This window comes from Scyliorhinus torazame, chromosome 2 (genome assembly GCF_047496885.1).
Source record: "Scyliorhinus torazame isolate Kashiwa2021f chromosome 2, sScyTor2.1, whole genome shotgun sequence".
NCBI lineage: Eukaryota > Metazoa > Chordata > Chondrichthyes > Carcharhiniformes > Scyliorhinidae > Scyliorhinus > Scyliorhinus torazame.
In genome coordinates this window covers 81,478,991-81,504,869 of record NC_092708.1, presented here as the reverse complement: position 1 = coordinate 81,504,869, position 25,879 = coordinate 81,478,991, and the positions used below count along the sequence as shown (strand labels likewise).

Below are 25,879 nucleotides of genomic sequence, written 5' to 3'. Positions count from 1 at the left end.
AAATTCGAGGACCCAATTTATGCCATGGGCCCACATTTGGTGTGTGGGTGAAAGAGCACAATGCTGAGCAGGATTCCTCCCCCCCCACTCTCCCACCTCCCCCAACACCAGAAAGACGAATCGTGATTGGGCGGAAAATCAGGCATCCGGTCGAAATCCTGGTTGGCGCTGGGTGCCGAACCGGCTGCTATGCCACCTGTAGCGGGATCAGGGTTCGCGTCCGTGTGGCGGCGGGACAATGCTAATGGATCCTTTTTTTTTTTTTAAAGTATTTTTTATTCCAAATTTTCAACATTTTTATAATTTACAACAAACACAAACCCTCCCAACACATGTAACCCCCCACCCCTCCATACCCTCCCCCCTCCCTCCCTCACCCCGTAACTCCCTCAGCTGACAACGGTAACCAACTCTCCAAATGAATAAACCCCAACTATTGTAGAACCTATCACTCGTCCCCTTAGGGAAAATTTCACTTTTTCCAGGGCCAAAAACACCAGCATGTCACTACGCCACACCGAGGCACAGGGTGGAGCAGCTGGCCTCCACCCCAACAAGACCCCGTGCGAGCAATCAGTGAGGCAAAGGCCAAGACATCTGCCCCCGCACCTGCCTGCAACTCCGACACCCCGAATTAGGGGCTGGTTTAGCACAATGGGCTAAATAGCTGGCTTTTAAAGCAGACAAAGGCAGACCAGCAGCATGGTTCAATTCCTGTACCAACCTCCCCAAACAGGCGCCGGAATGTGGCGATTAGGGGCTTTTCACAGTAACTTCATTTGAAGCCTACTTGTGACAATAAGCGATTTTCATTTCATTCATCTAAAGGACCGGGCTCCACATCGACAGGCAGAATTCCTGAAGTGGCGCTGAAAACCGCCCCCCAAAACCTTTCTAACTTCGGGCAGGACCAAAACTTAAGTACATGACTCGCAGGGACCTCCCACATCGCTCACAGACATCCTCCACCCCCTCGAACAGCCGCTCTTTCTAGACTTTGTACGGTATGCCCTGTACACCACCCTCAGCTGTATCAGCCCCAGCCTCGCATACGAAGTCGATACCTTCATCATCTGAAGCACCACACAACACAATCCCTCCTCCAGTGCATTCCAGCTCTTCCTTCCACTTTGCCTTAACCTCCTCCTTGGACACTTATCCTCCTCCAAAATTCTCCCATAAATCGCCGATATGACCCCACTCTTCAACCCCCCCCCCCTCTAAGCACCCACTGATAGCACTGCCCCAAACAGTGAGGAGGCAGGCGCTTTCAGGAAGGTCAGTAATACCCTCCTCGCAAAGTCCCACACCTGCATATACCGGAAACATTCACCCTGGGCCAACCTGAGCTCCTACAAGCTCGCAAACCGCCCTGCTAGGAACAGATCCTTCTTCTCCCTAATCCCCTTCTCTTCCCATCCCAGAACCTCGCATTTATCCTCCCCGGGCTCAAATCCATGATTTCCCCTGATCGGCATCCCCCTCCAACCCGCTCCCAACCTAAAATCCTGCCGCAACTGACTCCAAATCTTCAGTGTGGCCACCACCACTGGACTCACCGAATATCGCTGGGGCCATCGGGAGCGGTGCCATTGTCAGCACCCACAACCCCGACACACGCCATGAGCCCGTATCTATCCTCACCCTCAAAGCCCCACCTCCCTATTCCAATCCTGAACTTTCCCTGCATTTGCTGCCCAAAAGTAATACACCAATTCGGGAGGCGTAGTCCCCCTCCCGCCTGCCAGCCCCTCTGCAGTATCACCTTCCTTATCCTGGCCACCTTCCCTGCCCAGACAAACAAGGAGGTCAGCCCATCCACCTCCCTGAAAAACGCCTTGGGCAAAAAGACCGGCAGGCACTGAAACAAAGACAAGAATCGCGTTAAAATATTCATCTTCAATGCCTGTACCCAGCCCGCCAATGACAGAAGAAGGTTAACTCACCTCAACAAATCAGCCTTCACTCTCCCCACCAAGCTAGTGAAATTGAACTTCTGGAGATCTGCCCAATCCGGGGCCACCTACACCCCCAGATACCTAAAGTGAGATGCTGCTAAACAAAAAGGCAGCCTTCCCACCCCTGGAGAAGAGACCATAAGATACTCACTTTTCCCCAAATTCAACTTATACCCAGAGAATGACCCAAATCTCTGAAGCAAACCCATTATGTCCCCCACTGAAGAGCCCAGCTCCGAAATATATAACACCAAATACATAACACCAAGGACACACTGCTCCAGCTCCGAGATCACGATTGCCGAATACTCTGCCCTCTTAACTCCTGAGGAAGGAGCAGTGCTCCGAAAGCTAGTGACATCGAAACAAACCTGTTGGACTTTAACCTGGTGTTGTAAGATTTCTTACTCTTAACTCCAGCAACAGCGCCTCCTCCACCTCAAAAATGTCAATCCTTGAGAACACCTTATGCACCAAGGAGAAAAACGAATACTCCTGGTCCCTCGTGTGTAAAAACCTCCACATGTCAAGGCCCCCTTCAATATCTCCCTCATGAGCCCGGCCAATGCCTCCATACCCGCCCCCCAGCCAACAGGATCAGTGAGCACGTCTGGGACCTGTCCACCCCGGGCTCTAGCACTATGTTCCAATTACCTCATCAACTCACGGGTATCCAGATTCGGAATGTCAGCCAACGTTCTCTTCACGAACCCCGCAACCCAATTGGGGGATATGTACCCCAGCCAACGCCACTAACCAGCCCTCCAGCGCACCCGTTACAATCACATACCTGCCCTTCTGATCCGCCACCACCTTCCCCATCAGGACATCACCCGCTTCCCACCAAAATTGCCACTCTCCCCGATCCCTATCAAACCCCGAATAAAACACCTGGCTCATCTAAACCTTCCTAAGTCTCATCTGATCCTTCACCTTCAGATGGCCTCTTGTAGCATCACAACATCAGCTTTTCAACTCTTCAACTGCATACAAACTCTCAATCTCTTCAACAGTCCCCTAACCCTCTCACGTTCCATGTCACCAATCTGACCCAGGGTCTCTCACCTCCCCCCTCCTATCAACCATCATCATTACCCCAGGCCCTGCCCATCTGGCCGGACCCGCTCCATCCTTTTGTTACCGCCTCATCCACTTCCTCTTGCAAACATCTCACCCAATATCGATCCCATCCCCCCACCATTCACACCTCCCAGTTCCATCGGAACCTGCTCGACCAGGCTCCAATGACCACGGCCCCTCCCCCCACCGCACTCCCTTTCACTAGCCAAGCCAACCTTCGTTCACTAGCGCGGTGACCACTGCCAGAAGCCCCCCTCTTCCCCACCCAGACTGATTCCAGGGATGGCTGGACTGTCATATGAGAGATTGACTCGGTTGAGATTGTTCTCGTTGGAGTTCAGAAGAATAACGGGGGGGGATCTCATAGAGACTTATAACATTTTAATGGGACTAGACGGTGTAGATGCAGGGAAGATGTTACCAATGATGGGTGTGTCCAGAACCAGGGGTCACAGTCTGAGGATTCAGGGTAAACCATTTCGGACAGATATAAGGAGACATTTCTTCACACAAAGAGTGGAGAGCCTGTGGAATTCATTACCACAGGAAGTAGTTGATGCTAAAACTTTGAATATATTCTAGAGGTGGCTACATATCACACTTGGGGCGAATGGGATCAAAGGCTATGGGGAGAAAGCAGGATTAGGCTACTGAGTTGGATGACCAGCCATGATCGCGATGAATGGCGGAGCAGGCTCGAAGGGCCAAAAGGCCTCCTCCTGCTCCTATCTTCTATGTATCTATATATCTATGTATCCTCGGTAACCCGGCTCCTCAAGCCCAAAACCCCATCTCCCTCAAACCAAGAGAAACTACACCCACAAGGAAAAACAAAAACACATGTAAATAAACCCCCCATTCAGAGACAGAAACAAAACCCCGATCCAAGGAAAAAACTCAATAAGAAAAACATTCCCCATCTCCACCAAAGTCCAAATCCCAACTCTCATCTCAGTCTCAGTTCTTCAGCCTTAATGAATGCCTCCGCCGCCTCCACGGTCTCAAAATAAAAGTTCTTTGAATTGTGAATCACGCTCAGCTTCCCGGGCAGACCACTCCGAACCTCACTCTGCTTCCATTTCAATGCCGCCTTCACCCGTCCAATGGCCGCCCACCTTCTCGCCAACTCCGCCGTCAGATCTTGGTATATACGTAAACCAACGCCTTCCTACTTCACAATCTGCCTCTGCTTTGCCCACCTTCAAACCTTCTCCTTCACATGGTAGCTGTGGAAGCAAACTATGACCGCCCTTGGTGGCTCCTTCGCTTTCGGCTTCGGCCAGAGCAACTGATGCACCCTATCCAACTCATAGAGGAAGGGCTCTTCCCCCTCCCCCCCTCAACTCAACGAACATCTTTGCAAAGTACTCGGTCGGCCTCGGGCCCTCCAGCCCCTCGGGCAGACCACGGGGCAGCACGGTAGCACAATGGGTAGCACAGTTGCTTCACAGCTCCATGTTCAATTCCTGGCTTGGGTCACTGAGTCTGCACGTTCTCCTTGTGTCTGCGTGGGTTTCCTCCGGATGCTCCGGTTTCCTCCCACAGTCCAAAGATGTGCAGGTTAGGTGGATTGGCCATGCTAAATTGCCCTTAGAATCCCCCCAAAAATGGTTAGGTGGGGTTACTGGGTTACGTGATAGGGTGGCGGCGTGGGCCTAATAGGGTGCTCTTTCTAAGAGCCGGTGCAGACTCGAAGGGCCGAATGGCTCCCTTTTGTAGTGTAAATTCTATGAAATTCTATGAAATCCTCAGGTTTTGCCTCCTCGACCTGTTCTCCAGGTCCTCCACCTTGACACTGAGCCCTTTGTTGACCACCACCAGCATCCGCATCCCCTCACCCATCGAGGTGAACTGGTCGCTGTGTTATGCCAGTGCCTTTTGCATCCCCGTCAATGTCTCTCCTTCCTTCCGCACCTTGACCGACATCTTCGTCAATGCCACCTTTATCAGGACAATCGCCTCCTCTACCCATTCTTTAAGCGAGGCCATCATCTATCTACGAAGCACTTCCAAATTTTTGGGAAGCAGCCTTTCAACTTACCAACAGCACCTCGGTCAGTGTTTCAACCGTGATGGGAGCAGCCCACGACAACCCAGTCTCTGCCATCTTTCTTCATGCAGGATTTACAGCAACACTCACCGGTGGACTTTTGTTCACCCCCTTCTTTCCAAGACCTTTATTCTGGGACTTCAACATTCCCCCAACTCCTTATGACACCATCTCATCAAAACACTACTCCTGAGACCGGGCATAAATGTCCAAAAACCTAAGACTCTCACAGGAGGTACCGAATGAGAGACCTCCACCTACATGTCACCACCAAAATTCCATGCTAATAGACCCTAATGACCCATTTGCATTCAGGTAGCAGGCCCAGAACCAGAGTCTCCAGGTTCTCACGATTCCCTGGTCCTCCGGGCCGAGAGTCACGTAAGCGGGATAACTACTGGTATTTATCAACGTGACCCAGACGTGGTGGGCGAAGCTGTTACCCTCGTTCACGCTGATAGTGGAGTCCCATGGCTGGCAACCCTCCCTCCCCCACAGAGCAAAGCAGCTCCCCCCCTGGCATTGTGGTTACTGAACCATCAAGGAAGATGAATGAAGAAAAGTTGACACGACGTTTGTGGAAGCTGTCAATTAGTGGGTCTCTGTGGGAGGAGGCTTCTTTAATTAGGTGGTCTCTGGGGGAGGTCCCCTTAGTTAGTGGGTCAGGGGGGGTCCCTTTAATCAGGGGGTCTCTGGGGGGGGGCGTCCCTTTAGTCAGGGGGTCTCGGTGGGGGGGGGGGGGGGTTACCTTTAATTAGGGAGTCTCTGGGGATCCCTATAGTTAGGTGATCTCTGTGGGAATCTCCTTTAAGAGTTCTCTGGGGATTTCTTCACTTAGAGGGCCTCCGGTGGGATCCACCTATCCAAAGGGTCATGGGGTCCCACTGTCTAGCAGGTCTCTGTGTGGGGTTTCCCCTATCCAGGAGGTCTCTGTGTGGGGTTCATCCTATCTCAGGGGGGGGTCCCCATATCCAGGAAGTCTGGCGGGGGATTCCCTATCCAGGGGGTCTCACAGGGGAAATCTCCCTATCCAGGAATTCACGGGGTTCCCACTATCTAGGGTATCTCTGTGAGGGTCTCCCAATAGGGGATCTCTGTAGGGGTTCTCCAAATCTATGGTGTCTCTGTGGGGGGTCCCCCTACCTATGGGGTTTCTATGGGGAGGGGGGTCCCTCTATCCAGGGGTTTCAGGGAGGTCCCCATAACCAGGGGTCTCAGGTGGAGCCCCCCTATCCAGGGGGTCTCTGGGAGGCAGACCATTCAGGTCACTCCCATACTTGGGGGAAGTAAGGACCCAGAAAACCTGGGGTTGGGGGGCTGAACCGTGAAATGAGGTGGAGGGGGGTGGGGGGGGACTGTTTTGTGATGTAAGTGGTGGTGGAGGGGGTGGGGTGGGGGTGGCCAGCCATGGGAATTCACTATCAAGCAGCGTGATCAAAATGGTGGCCCGATAGTTCGGGAAACTCTTGTATTCTTTGTCAAAGAACAAACAAAGAACAAAGAAAAGTACAGCACAGGCTTTTCGGCCCTCCAAGCCTGCAACGACCATGCTGCCCGTCTAAACTAAAATCTTCTACACTTCCAGGGTCCGTATCCCTCTATTCCCATCCTATTCATGTATTTGTCAAGATGCCCCTTAAACGTCACTATCGTCCCTGCTTCCACCACCTCCTCCGGCACCGAGTTCCAGGCACCCACAACCCTCGGTGTAAAAAACTTGCTTCGTACATCTCCTCTAAACCTTTCCCCTTGCACTTTAAAACTATGCCACCTAGTAACTGACGAGGGGAACCCCGGGAAAAAGTCTCTGACTATCCACTCTGTCTATGCCCCTCATAATTCTGTAGACCTCTATCAGATCGCCCCTCAACCTTTGTCATTCAAGTGAAGAGAACAAACCAAGTTTATTCAACTTCTCATCATAGCTAATGCCCTCCATACCAGGCAACATCCTGGTAAATCTCTTCTGCGCCGTCTCTAAAGCCTCCACATCCTTCTGGTAGTGTGGCGACCAGAATTGAACACTATACTCCAAGTGTGGACTAACTAAGGTTCTATACAGTTGCAACATGACTTGCCAATTTTTATACTCAATGCCCCAGCCACATGCCTTCTTGACTCCCTTCTCCACCTGTGTTGACCCTTTCAGTGACCTGTGGACCTGTACACCAAGATTTCTCTGACTGTCAATACTCTTGAGGGTTCTACCATTCACTGTATATTCCCTGCCTGTATTAGATCTTCCAAAATGCATTACCTCACATTTGTCTGGATTAAACTCCAGCTGCCATCTCTCCGCCCAAGTCTCCAAATGATCTAAATCCTGCTGTATCCTCTGACAATCCTCATCGCCTTCTATGACCTAGCCAGTTCTGTATCCATCTTGGCACCTCACCCCTGATCCCGTTTGACTTCACCTTTTGTACCAGTCTGCCATGAGGGATCTTGTCAAAGGCCTTACTGAAGTCCATATGGACAACATCCACTGCATCAATTATCTTTATGACCTCCTCAAAAAACTCTATCAAGTTAGTGAGACATGACCTCCCCTTCACAAAACTGTGCTGCCTCTCACTAATACGTCCACTTGCTTCCAAATGGGAGTAGATCCTGTCTTGAAGAATTCTCTCCAATAATTTCCCTACCACTGACGTAAGACTCGCCGGCCTGTAGTTCCCTGGATGATCCTTGCTACCCTTCATAAACAAAGGAACAACATTGGCTATTCCCAGTCCTCCAGGACATCACCTGAAGACAGTGAGGATCCAAAGATTTCTGTCAAGGCCTCAGCAATTTCCACTCTTGCCTCCTTCAGTATTCTGGGGTAGATCCCATCAGGCCCTGGGGACTTATCCACCTTAATATTTTTCAAGACGCCCAACACCTCGTCTTTTTGGATCTCAATGTGACACAGGCTATTTATACACCCTTCTCCAAACTCAACATCCGCCAATTCCTTCTCTTTGGTGAATACTGATGCAAAGTATTCATTTCGTACCTCACCCATTTCCTCTGGCTCCACACATAGATTCCCTCCCCTGTCCTTCAGTGGGCCAACAATTTCCCTGGCTACCCTCTTGCTTTTTATGTATGTGTAAAAAGCCTTAGGATTTTCCTTAACCCTATTTGCCAATGACTTTTCGTGACCCATTTTAGCCCTCCTGACTCCTTGCTTAAGTTCCTTCCTACTTTCCTTATATTCCACACAGGCTTCGTCTGTAGCCCTGACAAATGCCTCCTGCATTTGGCATGCATTGTCATGCATAAATTTGCATGCCGAGTGATACTGAATTTGCTGTGAGCGCAAATCATTTCCAATTCAACTCCGGAAGGGGAACATAGCCGCCCGAACGGAGAATTCCGTTGCTGTTTCATTGTACATCCAGCTGTGCAATTTTCAATTGTCATCCTGATTGTTGAAAAACGATGGGATGGAAGTTACTCTAAATCATATTTATTTGCATTGAGACTTTGTTACAAGAATATACCACTACTAAAAGCACACTATAGGATGCCAATGTAACCATAATTCTGGCAACCTGGCTGGTAATGTATGCTGAATTGAAAAAATAATCCATAGGGAAAGGAGAGAATACAAATTAAGAACTACTCAAACAGATGTTACTGCAGCTTGCCTTCTAATCAGCATAGTCGAGCAGAGTTTTTGTTTTAAAACTATCACTGATAACTGCAGCCAGTAGTCTTTACAATAGCAGGGGAATTTGGAAAACCCCAAATCATGACAGTTAAGCCGACCTTCTCATGACAGTTAAGCAGATCTTATCAGCCCTTCAAGAGCTCTCATGTCCACTTCATAAATTTATGACTCTCACACTGTGGATTAGCGCCATTGCAAAAGCCAAAATAGGATCTGTTTGAACTCAGTACTAAATTCAAATGGCCCTGCTGAGATCGGGTTTTCCTTCCGAGTGAATCTGATATTGCCCCGTCTCCCCTACCGGCAAATATGGGTTGTTTGAAATGGAGCAGGGACTTCTTCATCCAGGTCCTGCCTGCCATTTTTAAAGGCAGGTCAACCTTCCTGATTCTGCAAAGATCCAGCCCCTTGATCTCTGCTTAGGGCATTGGGGTGCCGTGGGAAGGCCTCTTCTAAATATCTGTGCTCAATGTGGCTGGGAAAGCAAGCACAAGATAATTGTTCAGTAAGTGATGAGTGGAATTCAATGTAGAGAGATTGGGGTTTGGAAGAACTGGGACAATAAGTTTGTAATGTGTATATGAAATTGTCATTACCTTTCGTGGTGAAATAAATACTGTGGACCTATCTGGTAGCTGGTGCCTTTAGAAACATGGAGATGAAAATGGGAAAGGAGAATGTAGTTTGGAACAAAATAAACAGAATGAAGGAAACATAGGTAAAGTAACATACAAGTGGGAATGTCAGAACGCTTTTAAAAGCTTGAAGCTAGCAAGCACAGAAGAGGTTAAAAGTTTGAGAAAAACAGCAGCATTAGAAAGGATCATTAAGAAAATCATGAGTGTTTGAGATAGACATGATATAGCTGTTGATTGTTTTGGGAAGCGTAACGACTTCTGAAAAAAATATCAGTGTTGAGAAAAAGGGAACCAGTGGTTAGGTAGACATGGCAATTTTGTTACAGAATTTACAGTGCAGAAGGAGGCCATTCGGCCCATCGAGTTTGCACCGGCTCTTGGAAAGAGCACCCTACCCAAGGTCAACGCTTCCACCTTATCCCCATAACCCAGTAACCTCACCCAACACTAAGGGCGATTTTGGACACTAAGGGCAATTTATCATGGCCAATCCACCTAACCTGCACATCTTTGGACTGTGGGAGGAAACTGGAGCACCCGGAGGAAACCCACGCACACATGGGGAGGATATGCAGACTCCGCACAGACAGTGACCCAAGCCGGAATCGAACCTGACAAGATTTTTGAGGCTAGCACACACGGGAACGGATGTTTAAGAAGAACTACGAGTGTTAAAAGTAGACAGGATATAGCTGTAAATTAGTTTAAGAAGCGTAACAGTTGTTAAATTCTTTGAGAAAAAGGGGTTTTGCTAACGTGGCAATCTTGAACAGGATGTGTATGTTTTGGGAAAATGGCGACAAGTAGATTTAAATGTATAGCAGCCTTGAGCCAGGTACAGGATTGCGGGGTTTCTTCAAATGTGACATATCTATAAATGAAATTATGAGACAATGCTTTGTGGTTGATATGTGCGGGAGAGGCAAATTTAAGAGTATAAAGTCTCCAATCGCCAGTGGCAAAAACACACAATCAACAACCTTAGAGCATTCGGTTTGAGTTTATTCTTAGATCCCATTCGAGTCAGCTCATCGGTCCATGGGAACCAGAAGAAGCTGGAAGACCGAAGCATAAGAACAACCACAAGCTATCAAGACAGAAGAAGAATCGTTAAAGAAAGCTCTTGAAGTCTGATGAACTAAAAGAGATTGTTAAATATGAAGTAATTTGTTAAGATTTTAAAGCAAATAAAAATAAGTTTTATTTTAAATCTAAACCTGAAATAGTGGTTTATTTTAAATCTAAACCTGAAATAATAATAATAATCACTTACTGTCACAAGTAGGCTTCAATGAAGTTACTGTGAAAAGCCCCTAGTTGCCACATTCCTGCGCCTGTTTAGGGAGGCTGGTACGGGAATTGAACCCGCGCTGTGCTAGTGTGCTAGCCCAGTGTGCTAAACTAGACCCTAGTTTAGACCCAGACCCAGACCTTAAAATAGTGGTTTATTTCAAATCTAAACCTGAAATAGTGGTTTACCAAAAAGACTCACCTATACATCTTCAACAGATCCAGACCATTAAAAGACAGAGTGGTAAGTGAGTTAAAATTCTTCCTCGTAGATTTGGGATCCTATAATAACTTATAGTTAGAAATAGATTAGTTCCCATCTGGTATCAGCAAGGGAGTCTAAGGGACAGAAGACCTTAGAGTAGCCAACTACTTAAGAAGAAAGAAGATAGATTATTTTACAAGGTTCACAGCTGATCAGGAGGTAACATTTACCACTGAACATGAAACAGGACTTGGACCAATTAAGGATGGCCATTCAACAAAGTATTAAATTAGCAAACTGATCCCCTTGTCAAAATTTAGCTTCAGGTTTCACTTAATTTAACAGCGAAGTTTGGAAGCCACCTGTGTGAACATAAGAACCAGGAACAGGAGTAGGCCATCTGGCCCCTCGAACCTGCTCCGCCTGCTCACCGTAACCTTTTATTCCTTTACTATTTGAAAAACTATCTAACATTGCCTTAAAAACATTTAACGAGGTAGCCTCAACTGCTTCACTGGCAGGGAATTCCACAGATTCACGACCCTTTGGGTGAAGAAGTTCCTCCTCAACTCAGTCCTAAATCTGCTCCCCCTTATTTTGAGGCAATGCCCCCTAGTTCTACTTTCACCCACCAGTGGAAAAAACTTCCCTGCTTCTATCCTATCTATTCCCTTCATATATTTATATGATTCTGTTAGATTCCCCCCTCATTCTTCCAAATTACAATGAGCATAGTCCCAGTCTACTTAGTCTCTCCTCATAAAACAAACCTCTCAACTCCGGAATCAAGCTAGAGAATCTCCTCTACACATCGTCCAGTGCTAGTCGATCCTTTCTCAAGTAAGGAGACCAAAACTGTACACAGTACTCCAGGTGTGGCCTCGCCAGCACCCTATGCAGCTGCAACATAACCTCCCTGCTTTTAAACTCCATCCCTCTAGCAATGAAGGACAAAATTCCATTTGTCTTCTTAATTACTTGCTGCACCTGCAAACCAACCTTTTGCGATTCAACGACACACAGGTCGGTCTGCTCAGCAGCATGCTGCAATTTTAACCATTTAAATAATAGTCCATTTTGCTGTTATTCCTACCAAAATGGAAAACCTCACATTTATCAACATTGAACTCCATCTGCCAGACCCTTGTGCACTCACTTAAACTATCTATATCCCTCTGCAGACTTTGTGTCCTCTGCACACTTGGCTCTACCACTCATCTTAGTGTCATTTGTGAACTTTGATCGTGTCATCTGCAAACCTTGACACATTAGGTTAGAGTGTGGAATGGACTGCCTGCTGTGATAGTGGAGTCGGACACTTTAGGAACTTTCAAGCGGTTATTGGATAGGCACATGGAGCACACCAGAATGACAGGGAGTGGGATAGCTTGATCTTGGTTTTGGACAATGCTCGGCAGTACATCGAGGGCCGAAGGGTCTGTTCTGTGCTGTAATGTTCTATGTTCATTACACTTGGTCCCCAACTCCAGATCATCTATGTACCTTTTATTCTCTCTGGGGACTGCCAATAGCACTCCTTCCCCTAGGTTTCTGTGGCTATTAGCGCTCTTTTCCCTTGGTTTCTGTGGCAATGACTCATCTTTCATTCCCTCATCCCACAGTTTAAATATCTCCCACTTTTTATGTTTTTTAGCTTTGACAAAAGGTCATCTGGACTCAAACCGTTAAACTCTTTACTCTCCCTACAGATGCTGCCAGACCTGCTGAGATTTTCCAGCATTTTCTCTTTTGGTTTCAGATTCCAGCATCCGCAATAATTTGCTTTTATCCAGTGACTCTATACATTCTGCCCTGGCTGCAGATTTCTTTTATGGAGCTTGGTCTGGAGTCAAGGAGATGTCTGTACTGCTAAAATGACCTGTGGTTAGTTTATATATGTGGTACTAAATTAATTCAAACCTTGTATTCTTCATCTGCTATCTGCCGTTTTTCCAGAACCAACTGCGTAGCTTCAGCAGATATTGGATCTCTACCAAGGTGCGTCTGCCTGAAGAATAATAGAAAAACATGATTAGTGTGATCTCGAAACAAACTATGAAACAGAATACTTCCCTGGCGACCTCAGTGAACAGACTGATGGTGTTTTGTGCCAACATAACATTTTTTTAAAAAAATCAAAATTACAGCGCTTTATATTCCAAAAAGTAAAAGTACAGATATGCACTATTGCGACTTTTATCTTTTGCTTACCATCGTAGTTGGTTAACCCGTTCCAGCATAACTGTTTTATTGACTTTTTGATTAAACACTGCTTCCTTTGCCTGTTTGCTTTTTGATGCTCCTTGAACATTGGTCAATACTTAAGAAAAAAACAAAGGGTTAAGATGTAATATTTGAAAAAAAATCACAAGTGTCATAAATGTCATGATTGTGTCATGTTGAATTTTTTGAGGCTGGACACTTGTGCATGTGCTTGTGAGCATTATTTACCAGTGAATCAAGCAAGACGAACACACCAACAATTGTAGAAGTTGCATTGTAGTACTAAATACAATTAGGTATTGATAAAAGCTTGACTCAAGTTTTGAATGATGAGACCTATTTGGTAAATTTCACAGCACAATTTTTAAATGTTAACTATTTTTACAAAATATGTAAATATTCTTTCACAAACAGAGCTAACAGCAATATAATAAAAGTTCTTGAAAAAAGTATAAAGTTGAGCAAAAGTCATGGGTCAGTGAGGACTGTGATGATAGGCGAGCAGGGTTTGGCGCTGCATAGGATATAGGCAGCAGGATTTTGGATATGCTGCAGTTTACAGAGGGATTGTTAAAAACACGTAATTGACTAAATGAGCATGTCTGAAACATCCTTGGAGCAATTGGCACATCAAATCCACAGCAGCTCCTCATTTCCATTTAGTAGATAGAGGATTCAGATATGCTCCTCACAACAGAATAATTACTTTTATTTGTACTTGATCAAGGTAAATGTCACATCTAATAATGTTTCTGATTGAATTACCCTCTCGCAAATCTTTAATTCGTAGTTTTCCAGGTTGCTCATTCAACACAACGGCTACAGCATGTGGATTGAATAAATTATTTGGCATTTTCACTTTCTGGTAAAGGAAGAAATAAATTGTGTTTAATACTTTTCACAATCTAACGATGTCATCATAGTCAAGTAAGTACTTTTGAGACGTGGCCATCAACATGTAGGGAGATGTAGCAGGCCAATTTGTACCACGAGGTAGAGATTTCCCTGAACCCCGCCAAAAGGCTCAAATGGGGGAGAGAAGCCTGCACCTTTTTGGGGAAACAGTGGTCAGTTAGGGCAGTGGGCAGAATCTCAAAGCTGGCGAACCAATCAGAGACCGACCAGCTTGAAAGCAGCAGCAGGATGCCATGGAAAGCAAGGGTGGGAGAGGGATATTCAAAATGGAAGTGCCCTCTCTTCCACACTTTAAATGTTTCTGGGCCACAAACATGGGGCAGAGGCAAAACCCTCTACAGGATGGTTGGCAGTTGCGGCTGCACCCTGGCAGGTAGGCAGTGAGGACCACGACACCTGCTTCAAAGAATGTTTCCCTGGTCTGTAGCTCGGAGACTGTCTCTAGGTGGTTAACCTGATCTTTGCCACCTGCTGGAACCTGAAGATCAACTCGAGAATCCCATTCAGCTGCATCAAATTGGCCTCAACGAGCTGGATCGGCTACCTGTTGGGTGCAGGTGGGTAGAGTGGCTGCTGCATCATCCTCCGCAAAGATGGCCCAAGGGGTAGGATAGAGGTGAGGAATTGGCATGCCGGTCAATAAAGATATCTTTAGTGCCCATCCAGATCTGCTCTCAAACCTGACCTTACTAAAATCAATCCCATGATCCCAGCAATAGTCATGAAGCAAATAACAAATTCATTTTATTTTACTGGTTGGGGCTAAAGATCTGGCAAGACACAATGTGCTCTTTAAATAGTATCATAGGATCTTTTATATTCGGGTGGGAAGGCAGGTGGGAACTTGATTGAACATGACATTCAAAAAAAGACATTTTTAATGGTGCCTCATTTCTTCAGTGCTGCACCGACGTGTCAAGCTGACACGTTAAGGCTTGAAGTTGGGTTTGAACCCATGACATTCTGAGTCAGTGGGAAGAGTAACACTGAGCCAAGGCTAGCACCCTGGTATCCATTCTCCTGCATAATAAATGTAAAAGATTTGTGATTTCAGAAGCATTTTACTGAACATGTAAATCACTTATAGCCACATTGGTCTCTTGCTGTATTTGATTAGTTTAAACAATTGTAGCCACTATCACTGAAATATGAAAGAATATTAAACAAGTGCAAAACTAGTCATGAGTAAGCACCCCACAAAGCTTTTATGTGGGGACAAAGCAATTTTAATCCAACTTTTAATTTTATAAAAATAAAAAAAAATATTTCCTTTATTAGAACTTCTACATATTATGATTTTTGTTACAATATGTTACGTATATTTTCCAATGTTAGGAATTTTCTATAGGTCCCCAAACAGTAACAGAGATGTGGAGGAAAAGATTGCAATGCAGATTTTGGATAGGTGCGGTAGTCACAGGGTAGTTGTCATGGGTGACTTGAACTTTCCAAATACTGATTGGAACCACTATAATTTGAATAGTTTGGATGGGGCTGTTTTTATCCAGTGTGTGCAGGAGGATTTCCTCACACAATATGGAGATAGACCGACAAGAGGCGGGGCCACATTGGATTTGGTACTGGGTAATGAACGGGGCCAAATGTTAGATTTGGTTGTGGGAGAGCACTTTGGAGATAGTGACCATAATTCGGTGACTTACACTATAGCAATGGAGAGGGATAGGAACATGCGGCAGGGCAAGGTTTATAACTGGGGGAATGGTAATTATGATGTGATTAGGCAAGAATTGGGGAGCATAATATGGAAACAGGAACTGTCAGGGATAGGCACAATTGTGGAGCTTGTTCAAGGAGCAAATACTGCGTGTCCTTGACATGTATGTCCCTGAAAGGTAGGGAGGAAATGATCGAGTGAGGGAACCATGATTTACAAAAGAGGTTGAATGTCTTGTCAAGAGGAAGAAGGGGGCTTGTGTATGAATGAGAAAACAAGGTTCAGTTAGAGCACTTGAGGGATACAAGATAGCTAGGAAGGAGCTCAAGAAAGGGCTTAGTAGAGCTAGGAGGGGGCGTGAGAAGTCCTTGGCGGGTAGGATCAAGGAAAACCCCAAGGCTTTTTACACTTATGTGGGGAATAAAAGAATGACCAAGGTGAAGTTAGGGCCAGTCAAGGACAGTAGTGGGAATGTGTGCATGGAGTCTGAAGATATAGGAGAGGCCCTAAATGAATACTTTTCTTCAGTGTTCACAAAGGAGAGGGGCCATGTTGTTGAGGAGGATAGTGTGATACAGGCTGGTAGGCTGGAGGAGGTAGATATTCGGAAGGAAGATGTGTTCGAAATTTTGAGAAGCCCAAGGATAGATAAGTCCCCTGGGCCTGATGGGATATATCCTAGGATTCTTTGGGGGGTGAGGGATGAGATTGCAGAGCCTTTGGCTTTGATCTTTATGTTCTCATTGTCTACAGGAATAGTGCCAGAAGACCGGAGAGAGGCGAATGTTATCCCCTTGTTCAAGAAAGGGAATAGGTATAACCCTGGGAATTATAGGCCGGTTAGTCTCACTTCGGTCATAGGTAAATTATTGGAAAGGGTCCTGAGGGATAGGATTTATGATAATTTGGAAAGATACAGCTTAATCCAGGATAGTCAGCACGGATTTGTGAGGGGTAAGTCTTGCCTCACAAGTTTGATTGTATTCTTTGAGGAAGTAACTAAGTACATAGATGAAGGTAGAGCAGTTGATGTCATATACATGGATTTTAGTAAGGCATTTGATAAGGTGCCCCATGGTCGGCTCATGCAGAAAGAAAGGAGGCATGGCATCAAGGGAAATTTGGCAGATTGGATCAGTAACTGGCTTTCACATAGAAGACAGAGGGTGGTGGTAGATGGTAAATTTTCATCCTGGAGCCCAGTCACCAGCGGTGTACCACAGGGATCAGTGCTGGGTCCTCTGCTATTTGTGACTTTTATCAATGACTTGGATGATGGAGTTGAAGGTTGGGTTAGTAAATTTGCTGATGACACCAAGATTGGTGGAGTAGTGGATAATGTGGAGGGCTGTTGTAGGCTGCAAAGAGACATTGATAGGATGCATAGCTGGGCTGAAAAGTGGCAAATGTAGTTTAACCCTGATAAGTGTGAGGTGATTCATTTTGGTAGGACAAATTTGAATGCAGATTACAGGGTTAACGGCAGGGTTCTGAAGAATGTGGAGGAGCAGAGAGATCTTGGAGTTCATGTCCATAGATCTCTGAAAGTTGGCACCCAAGTGGATAGAGCCGTGAAGAAAGCCTATAGTGTGTTAGCATTTATTAACAGGGGGATTGAGTTTAAGAGCCGTGAGGTTATGCTGCAACTGTACAAGACCTTGGTTAGACCACATTTGGAGTATTGTGTGCAGTTCTGGTCACCTCATTATAGGAAGGATGTGGAAGCATTGGAAAGGGTGCAAAGGAGATTTACCAGGATGCTGCCTGGATTGGAGGGTAGGTCTTATGAGGAAAGTTTGAGGGAGCTAGGGCTTTTCTCATTGGAGCAAAGGAGAATGAGCGGTGACTTAATTGAGGTGTATAAGATGCTGAGAGGGATAGAGTGGACGTTCAGCGACTTTGTCCTCGGGTGGATGTAGCTGTTACAAGGGGGCATAACTATAAGGTTCATGGTGGAAGATATAGGAGGGATGTCAGAGGTAGGTTCTTTACTCAGAGAGTGGTTGGGGCGTGGAACATACTCCCAGCTATGGTAGTGGAGTCGGACACTTTAGGAACTTTCAAGCGGTTATTGGATAGGCATATGGAGTGCACTAGAATGATTGGGAGTAGGTTGATTTGATCTTAGTTTCAGACTAGTTCGGCACAACATCGTGGGCCGAGGGGCCTGTACAGTGCTGTACAGTTCTATGTTCTAATGTTTCTAAACAACAGCTAAGACTTGCCCGAGTTCATAAAATAGCATGCACAAATTCTCTGAATTCCAATGAACAGCAAGCGTGACAATAGGATTAAATGCACGTTTTAGAAATGATAGAGGACTGCGATCTTACTTTGTGAAGAATGTGACCTGCTCTCCACTGCTTAATATACACTAGTCAATGTTGCTGGACCGTTGATTTATAAACTGGACCCAAGCTAAGACTATTCACATGACAAGGAAAATGGTAATGAAACTAAATACTGTTTAAATTAATAATAAAGGATTTAAATAGAGTGAATATTGTGAGGCCTATTTGTGTAAAGTCTGAGTAGGAATAACAGGGAATAATGTTTTCACCAATATTCCTTCTTTTTTTTTTAAAAAAGTGATTTATTTAGGTGTATAATCCTTTTCTTTTGTATGACCAAGCATGTGCAGTAACTAAAGGATCTAACCTGTGTGCAGAGTGCACAGGAACCACTGGGTTGCTGCATGGCTGCTCTGGGAACACTGGTCATTGAATTACAGAACAAACTATCTATCTATATATCTATGTTTCTATCTATCTATGTATTTACCTATCTATCTATCGTTCTATCTATCTATTTATATATCTATCTACCTGTATACCTATTTATCTATCTATCTATCTATATGTCTATCTACCTACCTATCTATCTATCTATCTACCTATCTGTCTATCTATCGATCTATCTATCTTCTTATCTACCTGTCTAACTATCTATCTATGTATATTTATATCTACCTATCTATCAATCTAACGATCTATCTATCTATATATATATTTATGTTTCTATCTATCTATTTATCATAGATTATCATAGAATTTACAGTGCAGAAGGAGGCCATTCGGCCCATCGAGTCTGCACCGGCTCTTGGAAAGAGCACCCTACCCAAGGTCAACACCTCCACCCTATCCCCATAACCCAGTAACCCCACTCAACACTAAGGGCAATTTTGGACACTAAGGGCAACTTATCATGGCCAATCCACCTCACCTGCACATCTTTGGACTGTGGGAGGAAACCGGAGCACCCGGATGAAACCCACGCACACACGGGGAGGATGTACAGACTCCGCACAGACAGTGACCCAAGCCAGAATCGAACCTGGGACCCTGAAGCTGTGAAGCAATTGTGCTATCCACAATGCTACCGTGCTGCCCTCAATTTATGACCAGTGCATCTTTAAGTCACGTCCTTAATTCTGTCAATGTCCTTGGATGCATCTTATCCATCCTGGTGACTTATCAACTTTAAGTAAAAACAACTTATCTAATATTTACGCTTTATCAATTTTTAGCCCGTCCAGTGTCTCAACAATCTCCTCTCTCACTGACATGGGCAGCATCCTCTTCCTTAGGGTAAAGACTGATGCAAAGTACATTTAATACCTCAACCGTACCCCTGTCTCTATATGTAAATCTGCTTTTTGGTCCCTAATTAGTCCTACTTCTTTTTTTTATCACCCTTTTACTACAATAAGCCTCTGGAAGACTTTTATTCCTTTTTCTGTTAGATGCCCGTCATTTTGGAGTTATTCAAATGCAAAGTTCAGGGGGGGGGGGGGGGAAGTGGAAAAATAAATAAAAGTTTGAAATAAAACCTATGAGAAGACTGGCCACTAATATAAAAAGGACATGCACATGTCTTCTACAGTACAAGCATATATGCAGTAAAAGGGTAGTAAGAGGAGGGTTAGGGTTGGTAAGGGGTCAGAAATTAGACCTACATGTGGAGACAAATGGCAGGGCTGAGATATTGCATTTGTCTTTACCAAGGAAGAAGATGCTGCCAAAGTCAGTGAAAGAGGAGGTGGCTGAGATACTGTATGGGCTAAAATCAATGAACAGAAAGTACTAGACAAATTAAATGTACCTGAAGTTGATAAATCAGCAGAACGGGATGTAATGCACCCAAAGTTGCTGAGAGAAATAGGGGCGGAAATTACAGATGTGTTGCTCATAATCTTGCAGTGTAATTCATATAGACTTTTCAGCGAGGTGGTCAATTTTAAGTAATAGCCATCAAAGTACAAAACTTTGCATCTATAATGCGTTCCTCTCAAGAGTGTCGCTGCAAACAGGCAGAGGTCGTTGTACATATTGGTACTAACGACATAGGCAGGAAGGGGCATGAGGTCCTGCAGCAGGAGTTCAGGGAGCTAGGCAGAAAGTTAGAAGACAGGACCTCTAGGGTTGTAATCTCGGGATTACTCCCTGTGCCACGTACCAGTCAGACTAGAAATAGGAAGATAGAGCAGCTAAACAGGTGGCTAAACAGCTGGTGTAGGAGGGAGGGTTTTCATTATCTGCACCACTAGGAGCTCTTCCGGGGCAGGTGTGACCTGTATAAGAAGGACGGGTTGCATCTAAACTGGAGAGGCATAAATATCCTGGCCGCGATGTTTGCTAGTGTCACACGGGAGGGTTTAAACTAGTATGGCAGGGGGGTGGGCACCGAAGCAATAGGTCAGAAGGTGAAAGCATTGAGGGAGATCTAGGGAATAGGGACAGTATGGCTCTGAGGCGGAGCAGACAGGGAGATGTTGCTGAACACAGCGGGTCTGGTGGCCTGAAGTGCATATGTTTTAATGCAAGAAGTATTACGGGTAAGGCAGATGAACTTAGAGCTTGGATTAGTACTTGGAACTATGATGTTGTTGCCATTGCAGAGACCTGGTTGAAGGAAGGACAGGATTGGCAGCTAAACGTTCCAGGATTTAGATGTTTCAGGCGGGATAGAGGGGGATGTAAAAGGGGTGGCAGAGTTGCGCTACTGGTTAGGGAGAATATTACAGCTGTACTACAGGAGGACACCTCAGAGGACAGTGAGGCTATATGGGTAGAGATCAGGAATAAGAAGGGTGCAGTCACAATGTTGGGGGTTTACTACAGGCCTCCCAACTGCCAGCGGGAGATAGAGGAGCAGATAGGTACACAGATTTTGGAAAAGAGTAAAAACAACAGGGTTGTTGTGATGGGAGACTTCAACTTCCCCAATATTGACTGGGACTCACTTAGTGCTAGGGGCTTAGATGGGGTAGAGTTTGTAAGGAGCATCCAGGAGGGCTTCTTAAAACAATATGTAGACAGTCCAACTCGGGAAGGGGCTGTACTGGACCTGGTATTGGGGAATGAGCCCAGCCAGGTGGTAGAAGTTCAGTAGGGGAGCATTTCGGGAACAGTGACCACAATTCAGTAAGTTTTAAAGTGCTGGTGGACAAGGATAAGAGTGGTCCTAGGGTGAATGTGCTAAATTGGGGGAAGACTAATTATAACAATATTAGGCAGGAACTGAAGAACCTAGGGTGGGATTCTCCCCAACCCGGCGGGGCGGGGGGGTCCCGGCGGGATGGAGTGGCGTGAACCACTCCGGCGTCAGGCCGCCCCAAAAGGTGCGGAGAAATCCGCACCTTTAGGGGCCAGGCCCTCACTCTGAGGGGCTAGCCCCGCGCCGGAGTGGTTGGCGCACTGCCAGACGGCAGGAAAGGCCTTTGGCGCCATGTCAGTCGGGGCCGAAAGGACTTAGCCAGTCGGCGCAAGTCCACGCATGCACGGGAGCGTCAGCGGCTGCTGTGGTGGTTAGCTAGTGAAGCTGTAGGTAGCTTCACCCAGTCACAGTTTTCCGTTGTCGTGGCACTTGGTAGCGGAAGAGCTGTTAGAACCAATAACCGGAGACAAAATCACCAGTCACGTGGACTTGCATTTGTTTGGATGATTAATGTCAACATAGATTTGTTAAAGACAAATAGTGCTTAACTGACTTGGTTGATAATCAAAGGTGTTGATGAGGGTAGTGCAACTGATGTGGTGTATGTGTGGTCTCAAAGGCATTGGGTAAAATGCAAGAAAAATTTGAAGCCTGCGGAATAAAAGCCATAGCAGCAGCCTGGAACAAAATTAACTAAGTGGTGGGAAACTGAGAATAGCAGTGAACAGTTTTATTTGCACCGCCTGAAGGTCAACCTTATTGGAAACACTGCTTTTCAAGATATATGATGACCTAGACGTGGGTGTAGTGGTGGTGTCCGACTTGCTGTAGCAACATGAACTGCAGTAAGAATCCTTAATAACTTGTGGTGACTAGAATTGCATGCTGTACTCCAGTTTAAGCCGGACCAGTTTATTGTATTAAAGTTCACCATAACTTCTTGTCTTTGCACTCTATACCCATTTATTAAGCCTAGGATCGTGTATGCCTTTTTAACTTCACTCTCAACCTGCCCTGCCATTATCAATAATTTGTGCACGCATATCCATACATCTCTCTGTTCTTGAATCCTTTATTATTGTACTCTTTATTTAATATTGTACCACCAAAATGTATCACATCGTATTTCACTGCATTAAATTTCATCTGCCACATGTCTGCCCATTCCACTAGCCCGTCTGCATCCTCTTGAAGTCTCTCACTAACCTTTTCACAGTTCCCAGTACTTCCAAGCTTCGTGTCTTCAACAAATTGTGCCCTGCACAACCAATCTTGTGGCGCAATGGATAACATCTCCGGGTTAGACTTCCACCCCAGAACTTGATGGCCAAGTTAGAAAGTGTGGCCCAACAGGTTGACTATCAACCTGAAAATCCTTCCAACATATACCAATGCAGGCAGTAAGAGTGGGAGATACTCCTGGTCAGCCATGTGATGGAAAGAATTTTGGAGCCTCTAACATTACGATTCATAACTCCAGACTATGGTATTATCGTCACTATGACACTGGAAGTGGAAAAGATTTTACAAACAATAATATGGGATAACATTACCAGTCACTTGGACATTAGTGAATGTTTTAGAGTGGTTGTGAAAAAGATTGACGAGAATGGTTGTTCTCCTTAGTGAAGAAAAGGTTGAGAGGAGATTTCAAAATCATGAGTGGTCTAGACATAATAAATAGTGAAAAATTGCTCCCTTTCAGAGAAGGATCGAGTACCAGATGGCACAAATTGAAGGTGATTTGCAAAAGGGCTACGGTAAGCTTTCTTAGGCAGCAATTTCTGGCAATCTGGGATGTACTGCCTGGAAGGGTGATGGAGGCAGATTTTGTGGCATTTACGAGAGAATTGAACAGGCACCATGTGCCAAGCAAATTAACAACGTATTTGGTAATACGTTACCTTCAATATCCCAGGGCTTTGTTCCAATAAAATTTTCTGACGTCGCATTTTTCTTGAAATTTGCATTGGTGAGAGGCTCTGAGGATCCAGCAAGTTCTTTGTGAAGGTATCTCCAGTTTTTCCATCTTCACCTTGGGACCTGAGATTATATCATGAAGTATATTTAAAGAAACCTGTGCTTTTAACATATGGAAAAATATAATTGCAAATTGGAGATCAAGAACAATGCTACTTTTCTGGGGAAAGGTAGCATAGGGATAACATTACTGGTCTGGTTGTCTAGAGTTCCAGAAACATGAGTTCAAAACCCACTATGGCAGCTGAGGGGATTTAAATTCAATCAATTCACCAACCTGGACCAAAGTGCGAGACTCATTAATAATGACCATGAAGACAACAGATTGTCATAAAAACCCCTTTTATGACAAAGACCTTCGGGAAGGAAATCTGCCACCTTACCCAGTCTCCTTACATGCGTCACCATTCACTTAGCAACAACGGGATTTCACATACTTGCCAGTTTTGGCAGGCTCCGCTATAATGCCATCGTGCTCAGTTTGAAAAGAAATCTCAACAATGGCTGCTTGGGTTGGCTCCCTGCAGAGTTCTCTTGCTCAGGGTTTTACTTTAAGTCATGAATCTGTCAAATCCTGGGTCTGGTTTAGCACAGGGCTAAATCGCTGGCTTTGAAAGCAGACCAAGGCAGGCCAGCAGCACGGTTCAATTCCCGTACCAGCCTCCCCGAACAGGCGCCGGAATGTGGCGACTAGAGGCTTTTCACAGTAACTTCATTTGAAGCCTACTTGTGACAATAAGCGATTTTCATTTAATTTTCATTTTTCATTTCATTATCATTTTCATTTTGCTTTCTCTCAGCTGAGTTTAAGAATCACAATTTTTACGGACTATTCAATTAATTATTTTTAATTAACTGACTCGTGGATTGGGTTTTAGTGACAGTTTTTTAAAAAATTACACTTCGAACTCTGAATTATTTAAAGATATTCAGGACTTGCTGTAGCCTCGTGTTTGAAGATTTAGCTCACCCCAGATAGGTCTGTGGATTCTGGGCATAAAAGCTGGAGTTTTCTGCTGCAGGGAGCAATTTTGAATTTTTACCCTCAACTTCCAAGTTTTTCCTTGGAGTTTTTTCTTGACAATTTCTCCTCTGCCACTCTGCTTCTGAAGCTTCTTTTCAGGTCAGACTAGTTTGGTGCATTTTTTCTCAGTCTTGCAGCATTTTAATATCACTGCATTTTCTGCGAGTTCTTGGGGTTTTCCAGAAGTTTCCACCATGTTGCAACCTCCAGTTCTTACCTAAAGATCTGGCCTCCAGAGATGATCCTTGGGGGATTGGTTGCAGTCCAGTGGGGGCCACCACTCGGTGTTTCATGCTGGAACTAGTGAGCTTCTGACCATCTGATTGGCTGGTAGGTCTCAGAGATAGGACTTCCTTTAGAGTCAGGTCATTCCACCAGAGGTTAAATATCCCCCAGATGCAGGGGAAAGTCATGAATCAACCCAATTAACAGCCTGATGGTTTTTAAAATCAAGTCAGGGCTTCCAGGCCCATCAAATATGACCTGGTCTGTGACTTTTCAGCTGGAGGAGCTGGCCATTGCCTCCACAAAAAATTCTGCCTTCTGGGTATATTGGTTGGCCTACTGGACAACTTCCTGTCAGTGACAAATAGCATGAAGGAATCATGTTGCAAATTGGCATAGGACATCGCACAAAGCTTGTCCTCTCCGTAGCTTCGACACAATTTCTTTGTTTTGTTACCGATCCAAAGGCACTGCAAATAGAGCCATCATACCTGCTGCAGCCTGTGTGTGACCAGAGCACGTAGGCCTTTGCTCTCCCTGTGACTATACAGCAACAGTACCTTCTACATGCAGAAACTCACAACAACACTTCCAGAAACACTCCACAGCACAATGAGACACTTTGCGTTTTCAGAATTAAGGATGTCTTATCTGTAAATTGGGTGCCTGATCTATAAACCAAACACATTGCTGGGCCTCATTTGCAACAGAGTGCTTGATCGTTGATGAGTGATATAAAAATTCATTCAAATTTATAAAGTGTGATGTCATGAGTTTACCATGCAGTTCATATGCTTTTGGCGTTTACAGGGTCCGGCCACACTAGCTCCCTTCTGAAAATAGTGTGCTGTGTGGACGGTACCATAGCAGCTGGTGACATAACATGCATCCAAAGGAGGATAGCTTCTGTACTGCCATCTCTAGTGGTTCTGCAGAATGGAATTTCATGCCCAGGATGTTTAAAAATCCAAAGTCCACATGCTAGCCTATAGTTTCTACTTCAAGAAAAAATAAAAACAATAAATTGATATGTTGGGAATTACAAATGCAAACCTATATTCCTATTACTTTGTGATACAGCACACTGACACACATTAGCCTGGATGTTATAGTCAGCAGTGAAGTGGCATCTGATTGCACTGGGAATGCAAGTTTACCTGGTTTGTTGGGATGCAGCAATAACTTAAATTTCTTGCTCCAGCTTAGTCCAAAGTCAGTAGGATCTGTGAGGCCTAGCAACAAGGCACATTCCCAGTGAAGCCACATGCTCTAATGTGTGTCACGGATTAAGACACATCCCTGAAGGTCAGTCATCAGCTCAAAGACAGGTGAATGTTATACAATACTTGAATACTTTAAATACTTCTTACATACTTTAAAATATTTTTTCAAGCTTTAATATACTTTTAAATACTTGTTAAACAATTGAATGCTTTGACTCAATTTATTTTCCTCTGGTTTCTGCAGTTTTACCAACTCAGTTTAATACACTTATTTTTTATCTATGAGACTTTATATAAAA

General features: G+C 45.1%; 1 protein-coding gene across 3 annotated transcripts in view; it reads right to left on the bottom strand.

The window, feature by feature from the left end:
* cfap221 (cilia and flagella associated protein 221) overlaps positions 1-25,879 on the bottom strand; it is a 287,241-nt gene that overhangs the window by 123,189 nt on the left and 138,173 nt on the right. For all 3 annotated transcript variants that reach the window (XM_072473164.1, XM_072473166.1, XM_072473165.1), the window contains 4 exons: positions 23,033-23,171; positions 13,868-13,964; positions 13,091-13,199; positions 12,800-12,887 (listed from right to left, as the gene is read on the bottom strand). In XM_072473164.1, coding sequence (XP_072329265.1) covers positions 12,800-12,887; positions 13,091-13,199; positions 13,868-13,964; positions 23,033-23,171 — 433 coding nt within the window. The remainder of the gene's footprint in view (positions 1-12,799; positions 12,888-13,090; positions 13,200-13,867; positions 13,965-23,032; positions 23,172-25,879) is intronic.